This window comes from Cryptosporidium muris, genomic scaffold (genome assembly GCF_000006515.1).
Source record: "Cryptosporidium muris RN66 scf_1106632373453 genomic scaffold, whole genome shotgun sequence".
NCBI lineage: Eukaryota > Apicomplexa > Conoidasida > Eucoccidiorida > Cryptosporidiidae > Cryptosporidium > Cryptosporidium muris.
The window spans coordinates 623,783-647,703 of NW_002196570.1; the positions used below are offsets into that span (position 1 = coordinate 623,783).

The window sequence follows — 23,921 nt, forward strand, 5'->3', positions numbered from 1 at the left end:
AGTAACATATCCATGAAGTTGTATTCTAAATTCATATATTTGGAATAGCTGAGTCACTTATATCTAATATATAATGTTTATAATTAACTATATAGCCTATCATATCACTATACTACATAAAACTTAACCATAAAGATGTGGGGATCTTATTTGTAGTGCTATTCTGTAATATGATCTAATTCTTCCTTCCGTTTTTCAATGAGTTTCAAAATATCCCTTCTAGAACCTTCATCTATAGAGATATCTAGTCTAGAAGTTTTATGTAAATTCATTTGCATTACAAGTTCTTTTTCCTTCTCTCGTTCTATAGAAGTCATTACCTCTTCATCATTATTAAAGAGTCCATAGTATTGATAGGGCATCGAACTTGGAAGAGAGGATTTCATCTTAAGATCACTCTCAGTTACATAATATTGTGATTCATAAAGAGCCTTTGCCCTACCAAAGTATTTATACGTCGAATTTGGAATAGAAATCCCACCTAAAGATTCAATATATTGATTATACCTAATACGATGCTCAGGTCCACCCAACTCTACAATTCTACATTCCCACTTATATTTCTCTTTAAGCAAAGTGTTAATTTCATCATTCAATTCTCTAATTTTACTTTCATCTGTCAAGTTTTCATTTTTTATCTCTATAACCTTTCTTGATATATCATTCATTACCAGACTTCGTCTAGATGAAAATAAACAATATATTATAAATAAGAAAAGTAAAATAAATCCAGGGTGTAATATCAAATTCTAACTTACATTCTTTCACATTCTCTTACAGTGGTAATTACTTGAGAATTTCGTGGTCTATCAGTATCTACAGGAGAAAAACCTTTTATAATTCCCTCCTTTACTGCTAGCCATCTATTCAGCATCGAACATGCCTTTTCAGCATTTCGAGCCATATTAATCTATTTTAGATCTCTATGTAAAACTTATTTCGGTCCTTTTTTTTAGTGAAGAATAGTTACAATAGTAGAAAAAGCTCACTTCAATGAGCAATATTGCCGCTCAAGTGATTCCACGCACAAGTACCTGGGACTAACTCGTCTATTATTTCTTCAGGTGCAATGAAAGATAACTAGTAGTCTAACAACACTTCTAAGGAAATAAATTTTGGAAATCCCTAAGTATTTAAACACCAATCATCCTCTATTGTGTTAATTCTTTTTAGATAAAATAAATAGATATTTCATAATATAAACATGCTAAGTATACTTTTGTAAATTTAGGAATGAAACTTCGGAATATTTTCAGCATCAAGTAATATAACTAGCTAATCTATCAAGGGAATTCATAAATGCCAGTAATAATTACTTCCTTTGTTTGCTAAATTATGTTCAGTTTGTCTGAATTTAGAACTACAAAAGTATTAAATGTACATATCTAACATTGCAAGAAACTGAACAATATAATTAAGATTTTAATTAAAACAAAATAACTTTGGCAGATATTTCAATACTTGATCATAAAGGGGCTATTGATAAGAGGACTACCAAAGTATCAATGATCTATCTGGATATTAAAAATGAACAATTAATAATAAAGAATTAATTGAACCAAATATAGAAATTTGCAATATTAATTGATCTGATTATCGCCGTATTAATAGTCTAATACTTCAAGCTAATAAAAATAAATGAACTAAGTTGAAGTGGCTTGTAACTTAAAGACAGTTCTAGATAATCTATAATATGATTAGAGTAACTTACAATCATGAGAAGTATACCAAAGATATCAACTGAATCTCATCCAGATGAATAATTATGTTCTTAATTAAATGCCTTTGATTGATTTGGTTCTTGGCCTCTTTTTTCAGAAGAAAAATGAAGCTTTACAGGATTCATCAATCTTTTGATAATATCATCTACCTTAAGTATCCTAATAAATTCATATGAATTAGGCTTAGAATCCTTTTCTTTAAAGCTTTGATGTAGAAAGTGATGAATTATATCCTGAGCAGCTTTAGATCTCTTCAAGTTACCACCAGGAGTCAACTTAACAATATATTCATAATCTCTAACACAAGAATATGGAGCACATATTGGAATAATTGCAATTAAATTTGGGTCTATATCAACTCTATTTGATTTTAATAAACATTCTCGAATATTCTCAAACTCACGGTTCTCAATAGTATTGTCAACATTCCTTTCCTTGTAAATTCGCTCTAATCTTTCTTGTTCTTTCTTCTTCTTCTCTTGTTGTGTTATATGTAATGGCTTTGGAATATCTATACTGGAACTAGGTTCTTTAGACTCAACAGTCGGGGATTTAGATGAGTAAGCAAGTTTCATATCTTTACTACCAGTTAAAACCATCCTTAATTTCCTTTCTTGTTCATCTTGTTCTCCATATTTAAGTGCCATCTTTTTTAGTTTAAATTTTTTTCTTCGTGAAAGTTTTTGATTTGTACTTTGATTATTCCCTGATTCTATTGATCTACCTCTTGATGATATATTTGGCATCTTCAGTTCAATTTTTCCATTAACAGATTTACTTGAGATATTTAAATTTATATCTTGTAATTTATCATCTTTCTTATACGAATATAGGTCATTTAAATGAGCCCTTTCATCATTTATATCTTCAAGAAAACTTTTCACATCAACTTTTTTATCTAATTCAAAATTAGTGTCTACTGTAAATCTGTGTTTTTTAGAGGTCTTCTGTTGAGAAATCATAATCATCCGTTGAAACTCCTCAGGTAGATAGGGTACTGCATCTGATATAAATCTTCCTCTTTCACGCATATGGGCCAAATTTTCTAATTCCAAATCTATAGGGTCAAATCTGATCTTTTGAAGCAATTCACGAGCATTCGGAACATGATCAGGAATAAAACCTCTAGGAGTTGGACCACCATCAATTGAACGGCGACGATAATTCTCTCTTAATTTATTATAAAATTCAGAATGTGAGTCAATCCCTTCAAAATAGCAATTAACTTTGCGATTTGCAGATGGTGAAGGTGATGAATCTAAGTTCTTTAGCCAAATTGCAGAGTTCTCAAAACTTTCATCAGATGAGTCCATAGATAATGAAGATCCCAAATTTTTAGTTTCACCATGAGCTATATCTGATACATTGGGATCTATTTTCATTGTATCCATCATTTCTTCAGAAGATGAGGAAGCCGCTGGAAATTTTACACGATGGGATAGTAAATCAGCTGGTGTTGGTAAAGTTGATTCAGAAAATCCTAAAGGTGGAGGACCTTCATCTACAGAAGATCTTCTGCTAGACATTCTAGGTGGTGTTAATGAAAATCTGGGTGACTGTTGATGGATTCTAAGAGTGGATTCACATTTTGAACTATCTGTAGATGATTTTATTTCATCACTTAAATTATTACCAACTTCAGATATCTGATCATCATCCTCTTTAATTACTGTACTAGTCAAGATCTCAGATAAGTTTTCCATTATATTTTCTGTTGTATTACCATTACTAGTTGATTCATCAATTGATAAGGGATCAAATGGCTTTGAAAGTAACAACTCAGGGGGCAATTCATCAAATTGAACACGATGTGGTATCTCTAAAGGAGGTATTACATCACTTATATCTCCAGCTGAAAAGTGAACATGAACTCCAGTAGAATTACTTGAACGTCTGTTACTAGTAGCTAATTCTGATGGACAATTATATGGCTGATTAAATTTGCTGCTTAAATCATTATCAGAATTTACATGTGATTTATCGGATATATTAGAATTTAAGTTCACTTTTATTTCAGTATCCACAGTCTCACTATAAGTACTATCCTCAAATTTGGAACTTATGTCTTCCAAATCTGACAATTCCTCTTTCTCAGCTTGTTTCTTAGTCTTGACAAATACGAGTGCAATGCCCATTTCAAGTTTCAAAGGAGGTAAAAAGTTTTTTTTGCCTCTAATTACAAAACTACCTGTAGTTAAGTACTCACCACTAGGAGCAGTTTTACTAACTTGATCTGGATAAACCCACCAAGCTGAAATAACAGTCTTATTTGCCCAAGATCTACTGTAGCAAATACTCATTTGCCCTGCTTCACATAAGGTATTCATTGGGATATCGGCAAGATTCTTGGGATTCTTTACAATGCAAGTTGTTGCACCATGAGTGTCAGCATGAATATAGCGATCATTTTTCTCTAAATAACGACGATACAAAAGCTCATTCTGACTTGAATCATTTCCACCAATCACAAGAAAGCCATCTGAAGATATAAACCAATGAAATTTCTCAAACCAATAACTCTGTCTAATCTTGTGGATTCTATTTACTCCTGTATTTAAAGGTCCAGTTAACTTTTCAGTATTTCTATTTACTGTTTTAGTAACTTTGTTAAGAGCTCGTTTATAAGCACTCTTTGTCCTTTCAAGTTTAGCTGATATATGCTTACTCTCTTCATACTCAGATCGTATATTTGCCTGCATTGATTTTGATATATTTAAATAAATCTCAATTCCTTCTTGACTTTTTAGCTTACTATTTGACTCTCCATATCCATATCGACTGTAATCAAAATCTTCAGGAAATTCATCCGCTCCAAAGTAAACTACTACTCTATCATGTTCCAAATCCAAAGACTTTATATACTTTGCAATGGGATGACCAATTTTCCGCTGTTGTCTAACCTCATTGCATATATCTTTCCACTGAGCACCAGTAGCTATCAAATGTCGTGTCAGAAGCAATATCTTCTCAAGTAATAGTTCACAACACTCCATAAAATTAGCCCTCTTTATGCACGCCTCTTTCTCTTCAACAAGTTCTTTGAGTCTTCTTTCTTGATCTATACGTAATTTATCAATCTTACTATTTATTGCTTTCTCTTCTTGTTGAATCTCCTTTGTCTCCTTATTAATATCAATCGAGCTATAAAATTCATCTACACAATCACTAAATTTTGACGTAAAACGATTTACTATTAAGCCATCTTTAGGTAGTGCCTGAACTGAATATATCCATTCATGATCTTTTACATAAGGAGAAAAAGAGATGTATAATGGCTCAGTTTTGTCTTGCTCAGCTTTTGCTTTACATTCTGAAGAAACGTGAGTTTCAACTTGCTGCAAATCTCTCAATATTAAATCACCTTCCTTCATCTGATCTCTTGAGGTTAAACAGAGAGTCATTATGCCCAATACTTCTGAATTACAAAGTATTCCAAGTAAATACTTAGCGTCCTTAATACATTTAATAAACTTCTTAGAAATATCTCTAATAGATGAAGAAGTTACCAGTTGATCTTTATCTAAACCATACTTCTCTAATAATTGCTGTAACATAATAGGATGGCAAAACCTTAAGATCTTCCCTAATAATACTTGTGAAGTAATTCCACTAGGTTGATTACTTGGAATAGTATCATTTCCCTGTTTACTTCGTTTATTTGTAGATCCTCTTGAAATTTGTAATTGTTTCTCTTCAGATCCTGCTTCTGCCTCTTTTATCATAATGTTTAATTGATCCTCTAAATAGCTTTCATCCAACCACTGGATCATCCAAGGTGCTTGATCTACATCTATATCCGGAGCTGGAGATCTAAGTATAGAAGGAAATACAGCATGAGAACAATCAATGTCAATACTATTTTCCCAGTTATAGCGTTTACCAATGGATAGATTACCATTATCTCTAAGAATAACTAAAATATTGTAGTTGTTATCTGTCAAGATAATGTTACCTGCTACAAAGAACTCCAAAATCAAATGAAATATATTTTCACCAAATCCGAAAGTTAACTTAACAATCCTATCTAAATCCATTTGTGCCATATCAACTAATTTCCTGCCCCTTAAATACCTTCTTAATTTATTATTGAAATATGAAATACTCACAACCGAAGAAGAATTCATAGTTTGTTGGGATCCCCTCTTCCAGTGAGTTGTATGAAACCTAATACCTGCCTCAATCAATAAAAATAACTTTCCTTCCCCACCAAATTTCAGTAAGTATGTTCTATGATTTATATCATATATATTTACCAATTTTTGGCCCTTCAAATCTTTTGCTATGGAGTGAACCATAGCACATATATCAATTGCTGTCATACGGCTCTTTACCATGGTTGATTATCTTTAATTCGCAAACTCAGTACTTATACTTTTATCTCATATGAAAATATACCACTTTGTATGTTTGAGAACATACAAGTAGTTTAATTCAAAATCCTTGTGTTATTTCCTCAGGCCCTATTCTTCTGCACGCAACCCAAAAAGTTTAGAAAGTCTCTTTCAAACGAGAGATGTCCCAAAAAACCAATAATATATCTCTATTAAGCTTTTTCTGGGATATATATACAACCTTCTACTTATCTTACCCTCCTTTATGTATTTGAAAGCTTAAATTCAAGTTTATATCATTCCTGCAAGTAAAGTAGGCGCCAAAACGACACCCATGGAAAAAAACCGGGATGGGTGCAGGGTAAATTTTAGATACTTTTGAAAGTGGATAAGCTGAATACTTAACTTTTATCTAAAACTTGCTCATTTCTCAATGAAATTGTAATTTACATATTTATAGGTATCTATACGACTTTCTATTACATTTCTCTGTCTATGTTCTATTATACTTAATATTTAACCCAAAGAGTAAACCAAATTTAGTCACATAATATATGAAAATATATATAGTTTGCTAAAGCCACTCTCAAATATTAGAAAAAGTAGAAATTAGATCTTTATATACTCTAATATCTCATTCTTGTGAATTAGTATTACTAAGTGCCTTGTATATTTCAAGTTCCCTCGCTTATTCAATAGTGTCTACTTCCACTGGACACATTATTGTAAAAGTTTAAATTAGTATGAAATGTCAAAACTTAAGCCTCAATATCAGACATTTCCGTTGATACGTATAACACTGATTGGACCATACAATTCTGGAAAGTCAACAATCGCAGATACTTTCGTAAATAATCAATACACAGGAGGCTCATGCTCTTCGCCGCTTCCTCAGTAAGTTTGCTTCTTCTTCTAAAAATAAACATAATCTCAACACTTTTTTAATATGAAGATTGTATTATCGTACTATTAGACTACCTCCAGATGGTTCAGAAATTGGTGATCCAACTTCTATTTGTGTTGAAATTGAGGATCTTCCTGGAATTAACGTCTCTTATTTAGACGAAAAGTTTATAAGTCATTATTTCAATATGAATAGGAGAGATTTATCAATCCCTGCGAAATATAAGGATATCCTACCCTTTTCAATATGGGATCCACCTAAAGTGCCAATGTTTGCTGGGCAAAAATATCAAGCACTCAGCCAAGGTCGAATGGGTTTTATACTTGTATTCGATATTAATGATTCAGAATCACTTCATTCCATTGAATTTCTGTATCAAAAATTCCAAAATCTTATAGAATCAACAGAGTCATTTATAAAACCAGTTGTATTTTTATGTGCCAATAAATTTGACTTAAATATTGAAAAGAGTGTAGTTGAAAAAAACATAGTACAGATTGAAAATTTTGCGAGTAAAATGTTTGTTCGACTCTGGAAAGTTTCAGCTCTCACAAACAAAAACATCAACCATGTAAGTTTTTTACACAAGTAAATACAGCTATACATTGCTCATATTACACCCTTTATAATTTTCAGATGTTCAGAGATATGTTATATTTAATATATGCAAACGCTTCTCTTTGGCAAATAGATCTCAGATATTTGGTGAGTCCTTATATTATTGTCATTGTTTAGAGTAATATTAATTAGTTAATTCCTGCAGTCTTCAAGCTCCGAATCTGAAGAGGAGTCTGGAGGCTTCTCTAATTCATGTATAAACATGTAACTTCTTAAATTAGATAAATTTGCCTATATCTGTTTCTACTTGTATTATGACTTTCTCATCTTCATACAGTATTTTAACCGGGGATAGTCCGAGACATTTAAAGCGGTAATATTCCCAATGTCCTCGATTGACATTAAGGCTATAGGGGACTTACAACTAAGTTGCCATAGTAAGGACAAAATTTATTATAAAATTGCTGAGATGTCAAGTAGAGATGGACATGGTTGTAGAAATTTAAGAGGTAGTAGAGGTGGGAGTTTTAGAGGAGGTAGAGGAGGTAGAGGAGGTAGAGGAGGTAGGGGAAGTAGTTCAGGTGGTAGGCAATCATTCAATGGTCCTCCATCCTCTATCATTGAAGTTGGTAAAGTAATACATTCTACTGAAAATGAACTTGTTTGCCAAAGCTCATTGAAAGATCAAGTTCCATATTTTAATGGTAGGATATTTCTAGAAAATAAACAGGAGATAGGCAAAGTTGAAGAGATTCTAGGTCCAATAAATAACTATTATTTCTCAATAAAGATGCAACAAGATATTAAGGCTGAGTCATTTTCTGAGAATACTAAAGTCTTCATTGATCCACAGCAATGCCTTCCAATATCTAGGTTCCTTCCAAAACCAGCCCAGAGTAAAATTGTCAAAAAATCAGGTGATAGCTCCATAAATAAAACACGAGATAGAGGGCGTGGAGGATTTAGAGGTCGAGGTGGTAGAGGGGGCTCTCCGGGTAGTGGTTTCAGAGGTGGAAGAGTAAGACCTTAATAATGCCTAATTAAATCTATATATGCCATCTAAACTCGTATTCTGTTTCTAAATAGTATTATAAATACTTTTTGCTTCTTCTTACTTGTTTATACTCGTTATTTTAATTTCTAAAACTAATTTCCACTTAAAGTTTTACTTTTCTAGATGGTGTTCTTGATGCTATGGAATTTCCTTTAGCTGTTTTCTTCAATTTGGATCTTGTCTTTCCCTTTTTAATTTTTGAATTTGAAGATAAAACTGGGTAACCCTTCCCCCTAACTGCTACCTTTGCTAAAATTCCAGTTTCTAGTAGCATTTCAATAACTTGAGATGCAATTTCTAGTTCAATATCTAGAGCCATGGCAAGATTATCTCGGTTAACAAATTTTAAGAATTTGACAACTTCTAGAGCTCTGTCATATATATCAACATTGCTGTTAAGAGTTCTTATTGTTCGATCATCTTGAGGAGATGTAATACGTTGAACAAGACTATTAGTTTTAAATTCCCTATGTAATAAATCAGATGACTTAACAGTCTGCCCCTCTTCATGTTGATATCTTTGAATTGTTTGTTTATTCACCATCCCCCTAACCATACTTGGCGGAGTATCATTAATTAGTTCTTCACCAGTATCAACTCCCTTTGAGATATGTTTTTTGAAGGTCTCGTCATATTCATCTACTATACTTCTCACTTTCACTGATAAAGAATGAAATTTCGTTTCAACATTCCCAATAGTAGTGTCCATTGGAATATCACCATAAGATAAAATATCAGAAGTTCTTGCAGGACGAAAGTGACTAGGTTCATAATCACTAGGTACTTTATCTTCATAATACCAAAGCTTCATCGACATATATCGAATTTCAGGTAATGGAGACAATGATTGAGTTAGCAATATCAATGTTCGTAGCAACTGAATAGTCTGTTGTCGAGCATACTCTTTGCTATATCCACTATATTCATTTCCAATTCTTGAGCTACCAATCACTTTATTTTCATTTGTCACTCTTTCACAGTTTATATCAGTCATACCGTTAGCATTATAGCTGAAATAAAAATGATAACTTTCAATTAGCTCATCACATGACCCATGTATTCCAAATACTAAAAGCTTTAGGTATTCCTTTTCTAGGGCATCAAATACTCCATCTTCAAGCCAGTTCAAAATTAGTTTAGACTCGTTGTTAAATGGCCTTAAAACTTTTAGCTGCAAACCTGAGACATTCTTATCCTCAAAGGCTTCTTCATCAAATAGATTACGTAAATATGCCACAGATGATACAGCTGTTCTTATTGCATTTCTCATCATATTAAGAGATTGGATTTGTGTTATTTGCTAGTTTTTTTTTGTAAAGTCATGAAACAAAGTGATATGTGGGTATCTACATTAATAATATTGGAGCTGTATTGTCTTAATACTTACCTGTTGAGTCTGATTTACAATCTGTGTCGTTGCCATTGTAATTAATTTATTAATTATTCAAGTAGTTTAAGTTATACTAAGCAATGGTATTACCATGACTATTTAATGGGGGTTACTAATGTTGCATGCGAATACCGGTATTCCAAATTCAATAGGCGGCAAATTCTGAGCCCTTAGAAATATAAAAGAGGAATTAATAATATGGAGGACTCTCAAAATAATAATAAACTAAAGGGATCTAGATCTCGCTGGGATGAGAAAAGTGATAAAGAGAGAATATCTACTAGTTTAGCCACAAGTGCAGCTCAAGAAGCCCTAGAAAAGGCAAGAAGAGCAGCTCTTGTACAACTACAAATTCAGCAACAGCTGGCAGCTTTAAGAAAAAACAATTTTTCAAACTCAGAAACCCCATTATTAAATCCAAAAGATGAACCGTACAGGATTAGTGGACTTGAGCGTGAATCAGATGGAGAGAATCAAACTGTGTCTGTAAAGCCTCTGGTACTATCAACTCTTAAAGTTAACATGAATATAGAGAGAACTAGGAAATTTAAAAAAGAGGTACTAGATTCAGCTAATAATAAGTCTGGTAAATTTATTGAAGATCTTACTGGATATGATCCGACCTTAATAACAAAAAAAAAGACTAAGAAAGGTCTACGCTTTATAAAAGCTGGCACATTTACTCAAAGAGAAGAAGCAGAACAAGAATCAGTAAATAGAAAAAAAAAGAGGAGTTTAAGAGGAAATAATGAAATGTGCTATTTGAATGATATAGATATATTGTCAAGGAAACCTATACCTGAATTTGAATCCTGGGACTTACAATTTATAAAAAGGAAGAATAGTGAATATAGTGAAGAGTTCCCATTTGAAATATTATATTCAAAAATAACAAATCTAATAGAACATCCAGTCCCTATAGAACCTTATTATGACCCTGATACTGCAGCAGTCCCTCTTGTTACTCTTACACCTGCTGAAAGAGCCAAACTACGTCGACGTAGGAGACAAGAAAAAGAACAAGAGAAACAGGATAGAATTCGAATGGGACTAGAACCTCCACCTCCACCCAAAATAAAGTTATCGAATCTATTAAATGTATATGGAGATAGAGCTGTTTTAGATCCCTCAAATATTGAACAACAAATTAGAAAGCAAATGGAGGAACGAGTTAAGGCACATGAACAACGAAATTTAGCTAGACAACTAACACCTGAAGAGAGAAGTAAAAAAAATGCAGAGAAGTGGCAAATGAAACCATCAGATAGTGTGGTATTTTGTGCAATTTTCCATGTTGAAAAGTTGTTTTATAAGCGTTACATATTTAAGATAGATAGAAATGCTAAAGATTGCCATTTAACAGGATGTTGTGTTGTAAATTCTAGTGGACCATCAATTATATATATAGAAGGTAGCCAAAAGTCCATTAAGTTCTATAAAAATCTTATGCTAAGGAGAATAAAGTGGGATGAACCCTCTGATTGTGAAGCAACTTCCTGTAATATAGTATGGGAAGGTACTGAGAAATCACAGTTATTTAAATCATGGAAACTATATTATTGTCATTCTAGCAGTGACGCTTATAGTTTTTTCTCAAATAATAATGTTCTTCATCTTTGGGATATATCTCAAAGCTTTAAAATTAAGAGTACTGATATCTAGAAAATCCATAAACTTTTATAATGCGGCGCTTCTTCATGGGCAGTGTCACCTCTTAACTTGTAAAGTAATAAAATATTCTCATTTTCACTTTAATCATGATACCAACAAATTTACAAGGTTATTATGGCTGGTATTATTACCATGAAAATGGATTTGACAATAGGAGATTTACTCAGAAATTGCTTCCATCACTTACATCACCTACAAGCCACATTGCAGTACTGTCAAATAATATTCAATGTTATAATAATGAGATATCCTATTTAAAAATTAAAGATCTAACATATAAATCTTGGTGTTTTCCTAATACTTTTATAATTACAAAAGAAGAAAATGAACTTATTAATAGTACAAGGATAATCCAGGAGGAGCAAGTTTATTTTATGGATGGAGCTAGTATCTTAGTAAGTTATCTTCTCGATTTAGATAACCAAAGTTCTATCCTAGATACATGCGCGGCTCCAGGAGGAAAGAGCTTGATTTTTAGCTTTAGAATATCCAGATTGTTACAGCTTAATACATGTACTACTGATAAAAATAATGTACTACTAGTTTGCAATGAATACAACTATACTCGTCTACAACGTCTAAAAACTATCCTAAATAAATATTTAGGCAAGAATCTTATGAATGAATTGAAAATTGAATTAATAAGAAGTGATGCTTCTGATATCTCACTACTCAAGGCCCTTAAAAAAAAAAGGACATTTAATAGAATACTTTTAGATGCACCTTGTACATCAGATAGACACTTATTACTAAATAAGAGTATCCAAAATTGGTCATTAGGGACTGTCAAAAAAAGTGCTAAAAAACAGTTAGAAATCTTATCCAATATATATCCTCTATTAGAGAAGGGAGGAATGTTATTATATTGCACATGTGCATTAAGCTTAATTGAAAATGATGATGTTATTTCTAAATTTTGTAAGAAGTTTAGATACAATCCTAATAAATGTTTACATGATCTGTCCAAAGTGGTTAGCAGTTTTAATAATAGAAATACTAATATTTGTTGTATTAATTTAAATCCTCTTGAAATGAAATATTATAAACAAAATGAAGATTTTAAATATAGAGAATTGGATGAATTAGATACTTCAATATATCAAAATAACAAAGTCCAAACAATAAATAACAGCGACAATGAAAAAATTGACAATATTTTGGAAACAAAGTCAGAAATAAATGACTATTTCAAAAAGGAAATGGATTTGTTGAGCTACAGACAACAAGCTTGTTCAGAAATTATTGAAACAGATCAACAAAATTTAGAATCAAGGGAATATGAAGTAATAAATCAAGATCTTAGCTATTGTCAATTCTTTATGGAATATACAAAATATGGTGCATATATATTACCAGATAGTAATTGTGGATTAGGCCCACTCTTTATTTCAATTATAACAAAGTAAAGATGATTATCCATATATATTATGTATATATGTTTTTATTATATTTCAGGTCTATCCTATATTTAATTAATTGTATCAATTACTAAATTATCTTCTACTTGTTACTGTTGCTCTTTGCAATCCACTATTTTCTGTAGAGTTATTCATTCCTTCAATTGTACTTGGATCTACAGAAAGTATTGAATAAATAATAAATCCAATAATAAATAACCACCAATAACGTCGTATAAATGACACATTCTTTATTTCTTTATTATGTTTATTATTATCAGACTTGTTACTTAATAAAGGTTCTATTTTGATATCATCCATTTGGTGTTGTTCTATAAATTCGACGTTTACAACTACATTATCACTTGTATTTAAGTTAGAATATGCACTTAAACCAATAATTTGTCTATTTAAGAGGAAGACTGTCAAGATAATTTCCGAGGCTATTTTGGATTTTATGAATGTATTTAAATTAGGAATTTGGAACAAAACTCCATCATCCTCCTAAAACAAAATAATACAATTAGTTATATGCAGTTGAACATACAAAGTATTAATGACTTACATATATACATGAAGATCCCCCCTCTGAATAATTAACTGATAAGGGTAGTGTAAACTTGTTATTATTCTGAATATCTAAATGAGTCCTTTGTACAATATTATTACATCTATACTCAACATCTATATGACTTAATTCATTAGTATAAACCTCTGAGACAAGTAGTAGTAGCAGCAGTAATGTACTATACAGATTAAACAAATTCTTCATTTCAAGAAATCCCCCTTAGTTCTATACAGGTACTTTGAAGAACAGAAACACGTGTGGCGGCAATGTATGGAAATTATTTAACAGCCTTAAGTATAGAAATATAAACTATAGAATTAAATTACACAACTATTGTATTCCTAAAGTATATTAATATTATAATTGGAATAATATTGGAAACAAGATATATAAACAGTTAGTTAAAAGTACTCACTTAAAGTATTAAAGATTCATGAGATCTAAATAAAGTCATAAATACCACAATTATGCTGTATCTTCTTTAGAGAAGCTAATATGAAACCATAAAATAAGGGATTTGGTTTCATTGGTCTTGAAGTAAATTCTGGATGGTATTGACAAGCTATGAAAAAGGGATGAGAGGGCAATTCAAGAATCTCATTTTTCTCACCATCAGTATCTTTACCAACAAATCTTAAACCATGTTTTTCCATTAAGGGTACAAATTCTGGATTGATTTCATATCTATGACGATGTCTTTCTCTAATAGTATATAATTCTCCACCTGTATCATGACATATTGTAGTAGAAGAAGGGAAATTGCATTTATAGTAAAGTTTGTATGCAAGAGAATTCTTGTCACGAATAACAGTATTCCATCCACCAAGTCTCATTGTACCACCTTTTACCGAACTACAAAATTCAGCCATAGATATAACTATGTGAATAGATCTTGATGATAAATTAGAAACAGTTCCTTGACTCAATATTTCTTCTTCTTTGTAAGATCTACTTTTTTGATGAAAAAGTGTCAAATCTTCTATACTAGTAATTGGAGGATTACAAATGCTTGAAAATTCATTCTCAAATTCCTGAGAAATAGCCAAAGGAAGATTCATTACATTTTTTGCAAATTCAATAGCAGCTAATTGCATCCCTAAACATATTCCTAAAAACGGAATATTATTGGTGCGGCAATAATTTATTGCTGCCATTTTCCCATTAATACCTCTCTGTCCAAATCCACCAGGAACTAAGACACCATCTACTGATCTTAACATCTTCCAAGTACTTTCGCTCTTACTTGAAGTGCCACATTCACTATTGTCAATATCGTAATCATCATCATCACCATCATCTTCTAATTGATTTGATTCAATCCATAATATCTTCAATCTTACTTTTAAATATAAAGAAGCATGTTTTAAAGCCTCAAATACACTTAAGTAAGTATCTGCAGAAGCAATATATTTGCCAACAATACCTATCTTAACACTACCATTTACAAATGGATCGTCGGTTTTAGGAATTTGATTAATATAATTGTCAGTTAATTTATCAGTATCTTTATTTGCACAATCATTTAATTTAATCATTTCAATGTAACTACTCCATTTATCCATTAATTCTCTAGGTTCTACAATTGGTAGACCAAGTTGTCCGCATATTTTATCTGCTACTTTCTGACTCTCCAAAAGTTCTACAACACAACAAGCATGTTCAACAGAATGTACAGATATTATATTTTTCTTTGGAACTTGAGTAAATACTGTTAGTTTATTTTTACAAGAATCATCCAAAGGTAATTCACAACGACCAAACAAGAAGTCAGGTTTAAGACCAACTTCACGCAATCTTGCAACACCATGTTGAGTAGGCTTTGTCTTAAGTTCACCTCCAACATAAGGTAAATAACAGACATGACAAAATATTAAGTTTTCTGGCCCCACATTAAATAAAAATTGTTGTAATGCTTCCAAGTAAACTGAACTCTCAATATCTCCAACTGTACCACCAACTTCTACTAAGCATATATCTGGAACACAATATTTATCTGAACTGTCATAATATCCAGTCATCCCAACCACTTTTAATCTTTCTTGTATATAATCTGTAACATGAGGAATAACTTGTACTGTTTTACCCAAATATTCACCTCGTCTTTCTCGATTAATTACTTCAGAATATATCTTGCCTGTTGTAATAGAATTAGAATTATTCAAGTTAATGTCTAGAAATCTTTCATAGTTCCCTAAGTCTAGATCAACTTCTTCACCATCATCTAATACAAACACTTCACCATGTTCTAAAGGAGACATAGTCCCTGCATCAATATTCAGATAGGGATCTATTTTAATTGCTGTTACATTATAACCTCTACTCTTCAAACATAACCCAAGAGAACTTATAGTTATTCCTTTACCCAAACCACTCAAAGTCCCTCCAGTGACAATCACATATTTTACTTGTTTCTGTGAATAGAAACCATCAATCGAAGCTGATGGTAAACGAGGTGATGTTAAGCGATTTGATTCTCTCATTGAAGTGTTATAGTAATTTAACTTTGAAATTTCTAAATCTTCAGACAAGTAAACAGTACCATATTCCTTAGACAAATACGACATATTAGGCGGTAACTGAGTATTAGAAAAAGATGCTCTGAATTACTACATTAAAGCGGTTCTTGTTTATTTTTAAGTATAATTATAGTATTAATACATATGACAATACCTGACTACTCTATATTCGAGTATAGACACTTTTTATATATGATACATCTAAAATAAACACTTCAGTGATTATTAGTTACTCTAATATATAATATAATTTATCTTATATGCTCAAACAATTGCAGGCTCCATTACATCATTAGAAGTTTGTTGTAATAAAGAAATATTTACTTCTGATCTTCCTGCATTAAACCATGAATATATATAAGAGCCTAAATATATAATAACAACTAGTTCACCTGCTGATGCAATGATCATGGTAACTGTAATCAAACTTTTGCTAACTTCCAAAGTTCCAATTATAGCTGTAATAATAGATGCAAAAGTTGCTATTAAAGATGAAATCAGAGTAACAAGCAATGACTTTGATCTATTATAATATTTTAGACTTTCTGCATTTAGTTCTGAATCCAATGTATGAATTATTATTAATGTTAATAGAACAAAATCAATATAAGATCTACTATATAAAAGTGGTATTGAAATTCCATATTTATCTCCATTATGGGTATAGATGCATGGGAAAATTACTAAAACCAGACTTAAAATACAAGTTATAAATGTTACTATTATAAATAAATTTGTTTTTATTATTTTATCCAAGAAACGACGTAGCTTCTCTCTTGTTGATTTAGCATATTTTATTTTCTTAATTTTCATTATAAGAAAATTAATATTTTATGATATATACACAGCTACAAAAAAAATGGGACTTGTAGTTATAAAAAAAAAAAAGAAAGGAGAAACAAATTTTCAAATTTAATAGCATGAAATTGATCTGCACACAATGTGTTACAGGATCAAAGGCTATTGATAAGGATTTTATAAAAATTAAGTTGATCGATTATTCGTTAATAAATTATAGAAATTTAAAATAATAAACTTGATGTTATTTATATTAATAGTAATTAAAAGTTATTTGGATATTTATGCATAATATTTAGTCATTGGATCAATAATAATGTTCCGAAGTGATTTGTCAAAATATTTGTTTGTGTTCTGTAAATTGTTGCAAGTTTTAATGAAACACAGATTTTTATTAAAAATATATGAACTAAAAAAGTTAGTCTATATTAGTAGAAAGCTGAATTAAATTTTAAATATTTTATTGAAAGGGTAGTGAAGGTTATATTATTACTGGAGTACAAACTCTGAATTTCAGAAAGATATCTATTAAGTATAAATTATATTGTTTAAATAAATTTCATTAAATATATAAGAAGATATTTAAAAGATTTGCACTTATAATGAAATAATATAGGTGAATTTAAGTATAACACTTAAATATTACAAGTATAGAGTAACTAGAATATATTATATGGAAGTTTTATATTACCTGATTAATTAAATGATACTGATTTTTGTATATTTAAAACTTTCAGTTGAGCTGTTAACATAATTTTACTAATATAGAGTAGGGAATTTAAAGGAGATATTTATTTACTAACTTATTTATCAAATGATCTACTTGACTGATAATTTAAATATAATTAATCTTGTAATATATTTTAGTGTTTAAAATGACAAGAATATTTAAAGTATCTCAAACTAGCTGAAAATGTCACTAAATATTAATTTCTTATTGTAGAATTGTGTTTAGTGAAAAGACAGAAGCTTATATTAAAGTAAAATTCTAAATACAGTTTAATTATTAAGATTTTATCTGGCAGTATGACAATAAATACTAATATAAACTACTAAATCTAATAGTATAAAACGAATTGATTCTAATATTGTCGTTCTTGTTCTTAATGTAAATTGTAGATATATTATAATCTAGAATTTTACTGTATTGAATATATATAGAAAAGTATATGAAAACTCTACTTAAGTGATCTAATACTAAATATATGGTCACTTAATATAACCTAAAATAATAGTATAAAAACAAATTTACTTAATAACACCAAATAAATAGTACTACTTAATATTGGATATTTCCTTTAGGTTTTACTATGACTACAAAACCAGAAATGTAGTATTATTATCCCCCAAAATTTCAATACTATTTCAATTTACACTAAGAGTAGCTACCTATTACTGATTAACTTCACAGTATAATATTTAGCCTAAATAGATACAAATTAATCAAAATTCAGATTTATCTTCAACAAGGTAAATTTATAATGTAATGAATATACCACGAAGTCGTTACAAATATATAAATTTATCTAATAGATGAAGAATGCATAGGAATAAATTTAAGTTAATGTAATAAGGATGAAATTTTAAATAGATTGATCTGTATATTTGTATATTACTAATCCAAATTGTTCAATACTATAATTTATTATATATTTCTTTATAATATTACAGATATATATATCATATAATTATAATCTTATTTAATGTATATTACTGAATTCATATAATTCATCAGTTGCAGCTTGAGCAAGAGCATCTATACCTTTCAAAGGTGATTTATCAATTTTATCTATATATTTTGGGGGGATTTCAGGAGATAATGTAGGAGATATTAATGAAGGTGAATTATAACATTGGTTTACTTTGGAACTATCTGGCAATGTACAATATGATCCTTGCATTATACTGGGAGGTAAAATCAATAATTTATCAGATAACTGGACCATGTTTGGATTTACAGGAGGAATACATGGTACTCTATTGGAAGTACTAATATTTAAACAATTATAAATATGAGTTTTAATAGCTTTAATAGAAGCAACCATATTAATTGGAAGTTGAACTGTACTGACTAAAAATGCATTACTTGACAAATTATTATCTTGACTAAAAGCTAAAAGCTGAAACCAAAATTCACATCGTCTATATATTATATAATATGAGTTATATTCAAATATTTTCATAATATGTTTAATTCTAGATAAGTCATCAGCATTATTACCTTGTAGTAATTTTAATTCTTCATCACTAGGAGTAGCTATAGAATATAAAAATGCATATATTTGTTGCTTAAGATAATCCTCGCAGTTATTATATTCTATGTTACCCATAAGAGCATCAACAGTTATAGAGGCTTGTTTACGTAAAACATAGAATTCCAGCATTGATGAAAGTCTCAATAATTGGAAATCAGATGCTTTCATCCAATAGCTCTGACGTTTTGTGAGTGTTGAATTTGGAGATAGTGTTTGTCCTAAGTGATTCCGATAATATCTCCCTACAGAATCTCTTATATGACGTATTCGATTCTCTACACTTGTTATTATAAAATCAAAATAAATTCCTCTAATTTCTGTGCTATTATGCCATAAGTGCCAACACAAAAAATTAACAAGATCCTCACGAGCCTCTCTATGAATAAACCACCCTCTACCTGCCATAACCATTAAAAATACCATCTTATTAATAATCGAATGTAATAACTTGGAAAATCTATGCCTATAAGTTATCCCTGAATAAATTTTGGCTATTGATACTTTGTTATTCTGTTTATTATCATTTATTTGCTGAATATTTTTTATAAAATCTTCATCAATATATCCTAAAGGTATATAATTACGGTCAAAAAAACCTTTGAGGCTCTCCATAGGCATAAAATTATCTAAATCCCCATCTTTAGGTTTGTATTTTCTAAACATCTGTATCTCGTACTCTTCAATATCATTTAGGGGAATATATTTGAATAGGTCATGCTGAAAGTGCTTGATTCCTTTAGAAGAAATAACAACACCATTTATATTTAATTTATTGGTTAAATCTACAATACTAGACACATTGTGATTTTTTCTATAGGATAGACTAGATATCATATTTTTAGATTGCAACATCATCTTTTCAGTTAATGGTAACTGCATAGGTGGTGGAGGTAGAAAATACTTTAGTGATTGTTGGTATTCAACACACTTAAAGCTAAAGGCATCTGGAAATCGTCTTAATCTATAGCAGGCATAAGCAACTTGTTCTACAAGATTAAGAAAATTATCTGGTGTTGGTACCATCATAGTATTTGATTGAATATATTCATTGAACCAATCACTTGCATTTAATTTTTGCCTAGTTACCATTTTGAACTATATGATGAATAGGGGATATCTTAGACGAATATTAGTATAGTTCAATTGAACCATTGCGTGCATAGAATTGGGGATAATCGCATCTTATTTTGCAGCACTTAAGCGCCATATATACGTCCATGATGCCCAAATGCATTCTGATATAGTTACTTTTTTAGATTTAGCTAGAGTTAGATTAGTCAAGATGTATTATATTGGAGGTAATTACTTCAAGATCAAAATTATTTATAAATATTATCTACTTTATGTAAGCCTATATATTTATATAGCGACAACTTAATTGGATATCTCATATTATTCGTTAATATATCTAAAAAATGAAATTTTGCTATCTGAATTACATGAAGTCAAACATTTATCAAAGTTACTATGCTAAGTAAAATAATATTCATTACATATTATACATTACTTAATCTTACTAAATATTGCTATATTAACTAATTAATTAATTCTTGAAATGTTTATAACTATATATTGATAAAATATCCCCATAATACAGTAATTCACAATTAAAATATAAAGTAAATATATCTTTTATCATCAATTCAAACTTTCACATTTTAAAATAGATGTTATTTGTATTATATTCTAATTATTCAATATCACTAATAATAAAAATAGGTTATATTTGAATTTAATATTCTATTATAATTGGCTGATCTTGAAATTTTTAATATATTTACATATATATAAAATATAAAATAGAATTTTAAAAAGAGCCTTATATCTTTATCATAATTTATAAATATAATTTTTAGATTGACTAGATTGAATTTATTATTAATTCTATATAAAGCTTTCAAGTATTTTAAGGTACCTATGAGGTTATTATTACTGATTGAAACTGAATAATACTAAAGTTTATTATTTACAAATATACAATTAAAAAGTACAAAAATAAATAATTATTTATAGTATTTAAGATTTTTTTTTAAAAAAAAGATGTTTTAAATAATAATAGATATCTGGAATTAACTGTAATAGAATAACTTATAATAAGAATATTTAAATACTGTTACTATAAATTATAGATTATTTGTATAATATAGCCTAATAATAACTTTTAAAATATTAGAAATTTTTAATAAAAGTGAGAATTATTGAATTGTCAAGGAAATAATCCAGTAAAGTTTGGAGGTACATTTGAGACAATATTACTATAGTATATATAAAAGTAAAGTATATTGTTTAATTATTTATGTTAACATATCTATTGATTGTTTTATATAGTGCACAGGAGACTCTTAAAATATTACTTATAAATAAAGTTGAACTCATTTAGTTTGTATATAGATAACAATCTTACATTTATTTTATTATATTAGAGAAATAACAAAATTAATATTTAATTTTTTATAAACTTTTAGAAAAAGATTTTTAAAGACCATAAATATGTTATTATTTGTAATATTTCCGAGTTTGTAACAAGTTCACACTTTGTATTTGGGTTTTTGACAATAATTATAATTTATACAATATATATATATATATATATTAGTGCTAATAACAATAGTCCCTAATTATAACTAGTCTAAATTATATTTGACTCTGATATATTAGAATAATATACATATATTTTGTAGTGTGGCTATTCATTGACCTTTGACTATAGTGCTAGCCTATTTCATAGTGTAATCTGTTAAAGTAGTGCTATCACTGTAATTATATGTTTCCATTTTGAATAATATCTATATGCAATTCCTTAATCTTCAAATATACTATGTTTAAAGTGTCTTAATATATTTTAAATAACCAGGTAAACATTTTTCTTTATCAAATTTGGATTTGAACTAAAACGTGGTGTCTCAAGTTATACCGGGGTTTGACATCATTTATTTCTAATAGAATGGAGGAAGAGGATTCTGAGACTAAATATACAAAATTACGTCGATTAAACGAATGTAGATCAGATAGATTATGCATACTACAAGAATTAGGCTATACAGATGATAATAACCCATTTGGTGACAGCAGTTTATCTGTACCTTTCATTTGGAAGAAGAAGCTAGAAGCTGAAACACTAAATAGTGAGAAACATCAAGTTGAAAATAAAGGAAATACGTATCCATGGTCTAAATATGGCGTGTGTCCAATAGAAATTGATGAGGTATTAGCTATACATAGAAGAAGAGAAAAATTTGAAGTTAATGAACCTCCAAGAAAAAACCATTTAACTAAAGATGAGGAAACAAGATATTTGAATTGGTTAGAAGATGAGGAGAAACTCCAAAGTTATCAGATAAAAAGCTTGTCAGTAATAAAGTTAAAAGAAAGGCGAGAATCTGTGTTGGATCAATTTTTTTGGAAAATTCTTTTGTTTTCATTTTTCAATAACAATAACAAACATTTCAACACTTCTAACTATATATCACCTCTTTCACACTCACTTGACTCTCTAATTTTAATAGGTTTAGGTACTCCACTTTCTTATCTTCTTTGGTTGAGGCATTGTAAATTATCAAGTCAACTAGAGCATATACTAAGACACAAGGACAAACATATCTTGGATGAGATTATAAGAGAAGTAGATTCCCATATATCTTTTAAAGATGATAATTCTAGTATAGAACTTGCACCAGAATGGACTGTTGTCTTATATGGGTTGAAATACATTTTAAAAAAAACGGAAATTGACAGTAATATATTAGAGAATGATGATGATGAGATTAAAAAAGTAATAAGAGAAAAAGATCTTGATGAGCTCCATTTAATGAAGAAAGATATTGAAAATAAGTTGCAGGATGATCAAGAATATTGGAGTAAGGTAATAGTCATTATTAGTATACAAATAACTTACAATACCATCGAAATAATAGAATCAATGTATCAGAGAAATGCTAGTAAATGGTTAGATAATTTAGCTTCAAAATATAAGATAGAGTTATCTCAAAGTAATGATAATATTGAAAGTTTAAAATCAGAAATTAATCATTCAGAAATTGAGGAAGGAACTAAAAGAGCAATTTACTGTAATAATGAGGATGAGCAACTTGTCCAATTACCAATGGTCGAATTTCCTATTCCATCTAGGAGTGGTAATTTATCTAATCATCAAAGAAATGATAATGAATTACTAGTTCCACAAGTTTATTCGAAAATCAATGCACGATATGTTTGGAATCGTTATAACCGTAATTATTATAATGAAGATAGCTTACCACCTAAAACTATTCATGGATATACTTTTAAGGTTAAATTTCCTGAATTACTTAAGGGAAGAAATAAACATATTGTACCTAGATGGTATATTACTACTAAAAGGAAATATATTGAGATAAATAATATTGAAATATCAGAAAAACAAAATATAGATACCCTTGAAGATGATAATATGCTAATATTTGAAAATACATCATGTAATTTTGTCTTACTTGTTATAACTTGTGATAGAAATATTTACAAAGATATAGCCTTTTCAATAATAGACAAAGAGTGGGATAAAAATACAAAAAGTGGGTTCAAAAATAAATTTGAAAATGGAACTTTATATTTGAATTTTAACTTTAAATCAATGAGATATAGAAGATAAGCTTGAGAGAATTGAATAAATGGACTAAATTAAATGTATTCACATCTTATTTATAGATAAAATGATTTGAAATATTAAGTTGTATGTTTAGTTTCAAATAGTAGAATAATACTTCACTGTTATGATTTCTT

The 23,921-nt window shown here is 29.4% G+C and overlaps 12 protein-coding genes across 12 annotated transcripts, besides 14 other annotated features; 5 read left to right on the forward strand and 7 right to left on the reverse strand.

Moving 5' to 3' along the window:
- Positions 1-158: 158 nt before the first annotated feature.
- CMU_040040 (Isy1-like splicing family protein) lies at positions 159-904 on the reverse strand (the record flags this gene model as incomplete). Its single annotated transcript, XM_002139248.1, has 2 exons — positions 159-681; positions 759-904. The coding sequence occupies 2 exons, from the start codon at positions 902-904 to the stop codon at positions 159-161; spliced, it is 669 nt and encodes a 222-aa protein (XP_002139284.1).
- Positions 905-1,771: 867 nt separating this feature from the next.
- Positions 1,772-6,055, reverse strand: CMU_040050 (uncharacterized protein; the record flags this gene model as incomplete). Its single annotated transcript, XM_002139249.1, has 1 exon — positions 1,772-6,055. The coding sequence occupies one exon, from the start codon at positions 6,053-6,055 to the stop codon at positions 1,772-1,774; it is 4,284 nt and encodes a 1,427-aa protein (XP_002139285.1).
- Positions 6,056-6,800: 745 nt separating this feature from the next.
- On the forward strand, positions 6,801-7,691 carry CMU_040060 (Ras family protein; the record flags this gene model as incomplete). The annotated part of the gene is made up of 3 exons (XM_002139250.1): positions 6,801-6,946; positions 7,005-7,527; positions 7,593-7,691. 3 exons carry the CDS (start codon positions 6,801-6,803, stop codon positions 7,689-7,691), a joined length of 768 nt encoding a protein of 255 aa, XP_002139286.1.
- A 208-nt stretch (positions 7,692-7,899) lies between these two features.
- On the forward strand, positions 7,900-8,544 carry CMU_040070 (snoRNP protein gar1, putative; the record flags this gene model as incomplete). The annotated part of the gene is made up of 1 exon (XM_002139251.1): positions 7,900-8,544. The coding sequence occupies one exon, from the start codon at positions 7,900-7,902 to the stop codon at positions 8,542-8,544; it is 645 nt and encodes a 214-aa protein (XP_002139287.1).
- Positions 8,545-8,671: 127 nt separating this feature from the next.
- On the reverse strand, positions 8,672-9,841 carry CMU_040080 (HORMA domain-containing protein; the record flags this gene model as incomplete). The annotated part of the gene is made up of 1 exon (XM_002139252.1): positions 8,672-9,841. One exon carries the CDS (start codon positions 9,839-9,841, stop codon positions 8,672-8,674), a length of 1,170 nt encoding a protein of 389 aa, XP_002139288.1.
- A 315-nt stretch (positions 9,842-10,156) lies between these two features.
- Positions 10,157-11,620, forward strand: CMU_040090 (uncharacterized protein; the record flags this gene model as incomplete). Its single annotated transcript, XM_002139253.1, has 1 exon — positions 10,157-11,620. The coding sequence occupies one exon, from the start codon at positions 10,157-10,159 to the stop codon at positions 11,618-11,620; it is 1,464 nt and encodes a 487-aa protein (XP_002139289.1).
- Positions 11,621-11,715: 95 nt separating this feature from the next.
- On the forward strand, positions 11,716-13,035 carry CMU_040100 (NOL1/NOP2/sun family protein; the record flags this gene model as incomplete). Its single annotated transcript, XM_002139254.1, has 1 exon — positions 11,716-13,035. One exon carries the CDS (start codon positions 11,716-11,718, stop codon positions 13,033-13,035), a length of 1,320 nt encoding a protein of 439 aa, XP_002139290.1.
- Positions 13,036-13,122: 87 nt separating this feature from the next.
- Positions 13,123-13,798, reverse strand: CMU_040110 (uncharacterized protein; the record flags this gene model as incomplete). The annotated part of the gene is made up of 2 exons (XM_002139255.1): positions 13,123-13,530; positions 13,592-13,798. The coding sequence occupies 2 exons, from the start codon at positions 13,796-13,798 to the stop codon at positions 13,123-13,125; spliced, it is 615 nt and encodes a 204-aa protein (XP_002139291.1).
- Positions 13,799-14,034: 236 nt separating this feature from the next.
- Positions 14,035-16,158, reverse strand: CMU_040120 (CTP synthase family protein; the record flags this gene model as incomplete). Its single annotated transcript, XM_002139256.1, has 1 exon — positions 14,035-16,158. One exon carries the CDS (start codon positions 16,156-16,158, stop codon positions 14,035-14,037), a length of 2,124 nt encoding a protein of 707 aa, XP_002139292.1.
- Positions 14,852-14,895: a microsatellite.
- A 216-nt stretch (positions 16,159-16,374) lies between the features above and the next one.
- Positions 16,375-16,923, reverse strand: CMU_040130 (uncharacterized protein; the record flags this gene model as incomplete). The annotated part of the gene is made up of 1 exon (XM_002139257.1): positions 16,375-16,923. The coding sequence occupies one exon, from the start codon at positions 16,921-16,923 to the stop codon at positions 16,375-16,377; it is 549 nt and encodes a 182-aa protein (XP_002139293.1).
- Positions 16,831-16,862: a sequence feature (AT_rich).
- Positions 16,900-16,953: a sequence feature (AT_rich).
- Positions 16,954-17,114: 161 nt separating this feature from the next.
- Positions 17,115-17,177: a sequence feature (AT_rich).
- Positions 17,178-17,350: 173 nt separating this feature from the next.
- Positions 17,351-17,373: a sequence feature (AT_rich).
- Positions 17,374-17,441: 68 nt separating this feature from the next.
- Positions 17,442-17,482: a sequence feature (AT_rich).
- Positions 17,483-17,738: 256 nt separating this feature from the next.
- Positions 17,739-17,774: a sequence feature (AT_rich).
- Positions 17,775-18,544: 770 nt separating this feature from the next.
- Positions 18,545-18,621: a sequence feature (AT_rich).
- On the reverse strand, positions 18,609-20,252 carry CMU_040140 (uncharacterized protein; the record flags this gene model as incomplete). Its single annotated transcript, XM_002139258.1, has 1 exon — positions 18,609-20,252. One exon carries the CDS (start codon positions 20,250-20,252, stop codon positions 18,609-18,611), a length of 1,644 nt encoding a protein of 547 aa, XP_002139294.1.
- Positions 20,253-20,478: 226 nt separating this feature from the next.
- Positions 20,479-20,499: a sequence feature (AT_rich).
- Positions 20,500-20,925: 426 nt separating this feature from the next.
- Positions 20,926-21,018: a sequence feature (AT_rich).
- Positions 21,019-21,121: 103 nt separating this feature from the next.
- Positions 21,122-21,221: a sequence feature (AT_rich).
- Positions 21,222-21,312: 91 nt separating this feature from the next.
- Positions 21,313-21,351: a sequence feature (AT_rich).
- Positions 21,352-21,567: 216 nt separating this feature from the next.
- Positions 21,568-21,643: a sequence feature (AT_rich).
- A 93-nt stretch (positions 21,644-21,736) lies between these two features.
- Positions 21,737-21,756: a microsatellite.
- A 351-nt stretch (positions 21,757-22,107) lies between these two features.
- On the forward strand, positions 22,108-23,790 carry CMU_040150 (uncharacterized protein; the record flags this gene model as incomplete). The annotated part of the gene is made up of 1 exon (XM_002139259.1): positions 22,108-23,790. One exon carries the CDS (start codon positions 22,108-22,110, stop codon positions 23,788-23,790), a length of 1,683 nt encoding a protein of 560 aa, XP_002139295.1.
- Positions 23,791-23,921: the final 131 nt, after the last annotated feature.